Source organism: Myotis lucifugus, unplaced genomic scaffold (assembly GCF_000147115.1).
Source record: "Myotis lucifugus unplaced genomic scaffold, Myoluc2.0 scaffold_1356, whole genome shotgun sequence".
In the NCBI taxonomy this organism is placed as follows: domain Eukaryota; kingdom Metazoa; phylum Chordata; class Mammalia; order Chiroptera; family Vespertilionidae; genus Myotis; species Myotis lucifugus.
The window spans coordinates 51,161-57,792 of record NW_005872404.1 but is presented as its reverse complement, the minus strand read 5'-3'; the positions used below and the strand labels follow the sequence as shown (position 1 = coordinate 57,792).

Genomic DNA, 6,632 nt, shown 5'->3' with positions numbered 1-6,632 from the left:
GCGGCCTCTGTCCTCCCCTCCCCCTCCCTCCTCAACAGGTGATTGGGGGGAATGGACAGCCCTCCCTCTCCCCACGGCTCCTGAGCCTGAACAATGCCCTCCCCAGGCCCCAAAATAGCCCCTGAGCCCAGCCAATGTCCTTTTATGGCCCTGTCCCTATTGTGCACGCAGGGGTGGGGCAGGGGGCATGAGTGCCCAGACCAGATAAAGGCCAAGGGCAGAAGGCGCCCCTACCCGGCTCTGCTTCCTTCTCTCCTCGCCCCTCTGGGTGTATACGGCCCCCATGGCCCCCAAAAAGCCAGAGCCCAAGAAGGAGGAGGCCAAGGCGGCCCCCAAGGCAGCGGCGGCTCCGGCTGCGGCTCCCGCTCCTGCTGCCCCTCAGCCCGAGCCCCCCAAGGAGAACGAGTTTGATGCCTCCAAGGTCAAGGTGGGTGTGGGGGCTGGGGTGTGGCAGGAAGGACAGGGCAGAATGGACCGACCCAGGGACAGGCCGGGCTCGGAAAGTGAGCAGGGAGCTCATGCTGGAAGCTTCTGTCAGGCAAGCCCTGGGCTTCGGGCATCAGGCAGGCTTGGTGGGTAGGAGGGAGGGCGGGAGGGTGGAGGGCAGCCAGCAGGAGGACGCCCCTTGCCGCTGAAGGAGTGTCCTTTTGGTGGTTTTGGAGCCTGACTCTCCCTTGCCCTTCTCCCTGGATCTCGCTCACATCCTTGGGGGATCCAGGGTGGCCGCCCCCACCCTGCAGCCAGGCAGGAGCCTCCTGTCCAGGGTGGGGCAGACGGGTGCAGACCAGAGGAAGCAAGGCCCTGCCCAGGCTGGGTCACACTCACCCCTGCCAGGTGCCCGAGCCCCAGAGCTGGGAGGGCCTCAGCTCTGAGGTGGGGAGATTGGGGTACAGGCAGGAAGCTGGGCTCACGCTGTGACCAGTGGTCCCAGGAGCCCTCCGGGCCGGGAGGCTTCCTCGGAGGCTAAACTTGGAGGAGCAGCCGTGACTCCCACCTGTGGCATCGGCAGAGCAACACGCACCCTGCCTCCCGCCGCGCCCTGCTCTCTCCCAGCCTCTGCCTCCCGGCCCCTCGGGGCTCCCACAGGCCCACTCCTGCTGGGAGGAGCCGCGGGTGCGGATCCCTTCCCTGCTCTGGGTCTGGTGTTTTCAGCCATGGACCAGGCAGTAGCCCTCCTTGAAGCTGGACCGGGCGGTAGCCCTCCTTGAAGCTGGACCGGGCGGTAGCCCTCCTTGAAGCTGGACCGGGCGGTAGCCCTCCTTGAAGCTGGACTGGGCGGTAGCCCTCCTTGAAGCTGGACCGGGCCGGTAGCCCCTCCCTTGAAAGCTGGGACCCGGGGCGGGTAGCCCCTCCTTGAAGCCCGGACCCGGGCGGGTAGCCCCTCCCTTTGAAAGCTGGACCTGGGCGGTAGCCCTCCTTTGAAGCTGGACCCGGGCAAGTAGCCCCTCCTTGAAGCCTGGACCCGGGGCGGTAGCCCCTCCTTTGAAGCTGGATTGGGGCGGTAGCCCTCCCTTGAAGCTGGACCGGGCGGTAGCCCTCCTTGAAGCTGGACTGGGCGGTAGCCCCTCCTCCTCACAGCCACGTGCTCTGGAGTTGGCTCCTGCCCCCGGCCACCCCTCGGCCGCGGGCTTGTGTCCATAGCCCCTGGCAAGGCTCACCTGGACCCATGGTGCCCTTGTCCAATCTCACGGATCTGAGGTTGGCACACTCCCCTCTACAAGGAGGGAACAGTGAGGCCCCTCATGTGCCCCTGACCCCACTTCCGGCTGGTGAAGGGTGGTGAGGGGGAGGCTTTGTCAGCAGGCTTCCTGGGGAGAGAGCTTTGCGGGGCCGGGCAGCTCCATGGCAGGGGCAGGGCAGGGTGCTCCTCTCACTGCTGTGCTCTGTGGAGTTGGTGGGGCCCGAGGGAGCGGCAGCGGGAGAGGTGCCAGTCGTGTTCCCCTCCCCCAAGCTCCTGTCCCTCCTGCGACCTTGACCTGGGGCCAGTGATAAAAATAGACCTGGTATCGGGTGGGGAGGGGGAGACCAGGAGGAGAGTGGGTCCCAGGAGGCCTTCTGGCCTCAGGTGGCCCCATGTCGCCTCCGCAGCACCCCTGGCTCGGCTGTGCTGCATGGGGGGGGGGGAGCTGCCCTGCCCTCATGGGCGGGGTGTGTGGGACCCAGGTGTAGGCAGGGCCACATGAGCAACAATGCCCAGCCTTGAGGGCTCTGTGAGGGGCAGACACATATAAACACATGTGTGAACGCACATGAATGCACACATGCACATCACACACACACACACACACACACACACACACACACACACACACACACCCTGTTGAGGTGAGCCCCCCATCGCACTCCTGTGGCCAGTCCTGCCCCCTGCGCCCAGGCATGGTGGGTGGCAAAGCCAGGCTGGTTTGATCTGTGGCTTCAGGCACATCTGTTCAGGACCAGGGGCAGCAGGTAAGCCCCCCTGAGCTGGGGGCTCAGGGCACCAGGCCTCCGTCCTCACCACTTCCCACCAGGCATCGAGGTTTGGGTCCACTCAGAGCGAAGGCCCTCGGCTGGCAGGTGGGGAGGATAAGGGGGCAGGGGGTTGTCAGGGTGGACAGTGGGAGGTCCCGAGGGATGGAGGCTGGGGTGCGGAAATGGGGAGGGTGGGACAGCTGAGGAGTTGAGGTCTGGTCTGGTCACAGAGTGACCAGGTGGAGGCCTGGCCCCACCCTCTGAGGCATCTTTGGGGTCTCCTTTCAGATCGAGTTCACGCCGGAGCAGATTGAAGGTGAGTGGGGGGTCTTGACCCTGGGGCTGCAGGGTTGGGCCTGGGGCCCCCAGTCTGAGAGTCCTGCCAGGGGTGTGGGTGAGCGGGGGGCTCTCGCCGGAGGTGTCCACAGCTCACGCCCTTTCCCGGTAGAGTTCAAGGAAGCCTTCATGCTGTTTGACCGCACGCCCAAGTGTGAGATGAAGATCACCTACGGACAGTGCGGGGACGTCCTGCGGGCGCTGGGCCAGAACCCCACGCAGGCTGAGGTGCTCCGCGTCCTGGGGAAGCCCAAGCAGGAAGGTCGGACAACCCCCCCACCCCCCGAGAGCTCCCCCTTAGTGCTGGTTCTCTGAGACTGCGGGTGGGGCTGCCACATGCGGTGGGGCCGCACGGGAACCTCCTGCTGTGCACTGGCCTCCATTGCCTGGACGAGGACACGGGCTGGTCTCAGGGGAAGCTGACAGGTGGCGAGGAGCACTGGCTTCTGTCCCCCTGGCCCCAGGCTGATGCACCAGGCCTCCTGGTCCTCGGGGACTGACCACATGCAGACCAGGCTCCCCCTGTCCTCCTGGGCCCTGGTCAGCTCTCTGTGGACTAGGGCCAGTTGCCCTGGCCACACTGGCCAGAGAGGAGGAGTGGTTCACAAGCCCAGGGAAGGCCTCTACTGGCTCAGCTGCTCCTGACCAACCGCAGGGGCAGGGAGGTGGGGTCTAGAAGACGACGGCACCAGCAAGGACTGTTCCGCAAAGGAGGGCGAGGTGCTGGGCGAGGCCCGTGTGCTGCCACCCAGCAAACTCCTCGAGAACAGGCTGCGTGACGAACGCCTTTCTGGTGCCTGTGAAGTGCCTCGTGGGGTGGCGTGCTGTGAGTGGCTAACCGAGCGCGTGCTGTGGGGACGGGGGGGCCGAGGGAGGGCCTGCTGGCACTTGGGACCTTCTCTCCACAGACCTGAACACCAAGATGATGGACTTCGACACGTTCCTGCCCATGCTCCAGCACATCGCCAAGAACAAGGACACGGGCACCTACGAGGACTTTGTCGAGGGGCTGCGGGTCTTCGACAAGGAGGGCAACGGCACAGTCATGGGCGCCGAGCTCCGCCACGTGCTGGCCACGCTGGGTGAGGGCAGCCTCCCCACTCCTCCTTGGGGGTTATCCTAGGAGGAGCCACTTGGTCCTGCTCCCAGGTCTGACAGTCAAGGCGCCTCTATGGCGAGGGACAGAAATGGGGGGGGATTTAGACACTTAGGGGAATAGCGGAAGCGTGTTGGTGCCGCTCACAGAACCCAAGGGAGACAGGAGCAGCTCTGGGCTCAGGTGGGGCCCAGTGAGGCACCCAGGAGGCTCAGCTCAGTCTCGGGGTTCACTGCCTCAAGGTCAAGACCCAGAGCCACGTCACCTGAGTGGCCGAGTAGGTCACGTGCCTGCATCTTGGGCATCCTGACCCCACTGTCAGGTGCCTGGCTGGCAGGGGTGCCTCCTTCTGAAACAGACTTTCTCCCGCAGCAGATGCTATTGAGCACCTATTGTGTGCCCAGACCTGTGCTGGTCTCTAGGGTTATGTGTGTGTGAGTGTGTATGAGTGTGTGCTAGTGTGTGCATGAGTGTGAGAGTGTGTGTGTATATGTGTGTATGTGTGTATGTTTGTGAGTGTGTGCCTGTGTATGCATGTGTGTATGAGTATGTGTATGAATGAGTATGTGCGTATGTATATGAGTATGTGCTAGTGTTTGCATGAGTGTGTGAGTGTGTGCACGTGTGTGTGTATGTGTGTGTGTATGTGAGTGAGTGTGTGTGTATGTATGCGTGTGGCTGGGGGTGGGAGAAACTGCAGTTGGCATTCCAGGGGGGGCAATAGCACAGCACACACCAAAGTACCCAGACAGGAAGGTGCCTGACTTGCCTGGGAAACAGGGGTCCCCTCCATAGTCACCCTGCTCCCCGGACCCCAGCTGTATCCCCACCAGCCTCGTGGGGACAGAGGGGGGGCTGTTATGGACAGAGCCAGGCTCGAGGGGCACCAGGCCCGCACCCAGGCCCTGCCCTTTTTGACTTGTCACGGATTCTCCTGGACTCAGAAGCGAGGGTCATGGCCACGGCCTGGGGAGCTACGACGGCAGTGCCCAGAGGGGCGAGGGCATATGGGGAGGCAAAGCGCACGCAGAGGCCCAGTGTCCTCCCTCCCCTCCTGGGGGGTGCTGACTCGGCCCCCACCCCCAGGCGAGAGGCTGACCGAGGACGAGGTGGAGAAGCTGATGGCTGGGCAAGAAGACTCCAATGGCTGCATCAACTATGAAGGTGGGCGCAGAGGGAGGGAGCCTCCTGGGGGGTCCTGGGGCCCAGGCTGCCCAGGGCCGAACCTGTACTCACCTCCCTTCCCTCCAGCGTTCGTGAAGCACATCATGGCCAGCTGAGCCTCCCCCAGGTGAGCCCTCAGCCTGTGTCCCCTCACGCTCTGCCACCGTCCCTGTCTCCGCCTCCCCACCCGCACCAGCTCCGTTCCCAGTTGACATCTGCTGCCTGGCTTGGCTCCTTCACCGTAGCCTGTGCCCCCTTTGCCCTCAGGGAGCCCAGGGAGGCCCTGCTGGGACAGCAGTGATGTTGGCATCGGTGGCAGGTGGCCGGGAGCTGCGAGAAGGAGGGAGCCGTGGAGGCCCCGCACCAGCTCTGCAGCACCCCCTCCCCCTGCCTCCCGCCTGTCAGGCCGCATGCACCTGGGACTGTCCCCACGCCCTGGGGCCGTGAATAAATGCCTTCTTCCTGCCTCCTTTCCTGTTGCCTTCCTTCCTCCCCTCCCGCTCCTTGCTCTCATTCTTCCTCCCTCTCTGGGGCCCTCTGGTTGGCTTCTCTGAACCCTATGGGCCAGTGAGCCCTGGACACAGCAAAGGGCGTCCTCTGAAAGGCTGCGCACAGACCCAAACCTCCCCATCGACCCTCATCCGATCAAAACGGCCCCATCTCGTGTGCCAACCCTGTGAGCTTGCCCCCCAGGCACTGGGTGAGGAGCAGGGCTGACTGGAAGAGGCCTGGGTGCCCTCCCTGGCTCTGTGCCCCTCCCCTATGGAGACAGCAGCCCTGCGGTGGCCCCAGATACAGAGATGCCAGCGCACTGTGAGCTTCTCATTCCGTAACCAGCCATGAGGGAGCCAGGGGCCCAGAGCCACCTGACACAGGCGGGGAAACTGAGGCCCAGCACAGAGAATGGCCTCGCCCAAGTCAGTGGGGAGCGCAGCAGGGCAGGATCTGGCCGTGCCGGCTGTCAGGGCTGAGGAGGCCATAGACCCTGCCTGACTCAGGTGGGAAATGCAGGCACTTGCCTGAGGTGTGGCTCTCGCCAGAGGAGAAGGGTCTACCGTGAGCTCCCCAGCCCTGGGCTTCTCAGCAGAAGACGAGCGTGCAGTCCCCAAGTGTGCAGTGATGGGGGGCAGGGGTGCACGCCTTGCAAACCTCTGCCCGCCACCACACCCTGCTCTGGGGACCCCCTTTCCTCAGAGCCCTGTGGGGAGAGCGAGGGGAGGGCTCCTGGAGGAAGAGATGCCCAGAGGTTGAATGGGAGGGAGAGCAGTGGGCAGAGAGGCTGGGCCGTCGACACAGGGTGTGTGTGGGGGGAATCAAGGCTCAGCGTGGGGGTGGGTCATGCAGGGCAGGAGACAGCGCAGGCCAGGGGGCCTGGGAGGCCAGGGCAACCCCTGGGGGTGCACGCCCATGGCCTCATGTGGGGTGAGTGCACCTGCATGTGCGGTATGTGGGTGCGCGGGTCAGGCTGCTTGAGGGTTGGGGTGGTGCGATCTCGGACACACGGCAGACCAAATATCGTACAATGAGTGTATGGGAAAAACAGATGAGGAGCGAGCGCGCCCGACACAACGTGTGCTGGGATCTG

At 64.3% G+C, this 6,632-nt stretch overlaps 1 protein-coding gene across 1 annotated transcript; it reads left to right on the top strand.

The window, feature by feature from the left end:
- The first annotated feature begins 210 nt into the window (after nt 1–210).
- Nucleotides 211–5,504, top strand: MYL3 (myosin light chain 3). The gene is made up of 7 exons (XM_006107693.3): nt 211–427; nt 2,740–2,767; nt 2,900–3,049; nt 3,696–3,869; nt 4,970–5,047; nt 5,135–5,174; nt 5,315–5,504. Exons 1-6 carry the CDS (start codon nt 284–286, stop codon nt 5,161–5,163), a joined length of 603 nt encoding a protein of 200 aa, XP_006107755.1. The 5' UTR covers nt 211–283; the 3' UTR covers nt 5,164–5,174; nt 5,315–5,504.
- The last annotated feature ends 1,128 nt before the right edge of the window (nt 5,505–6,632 follow it).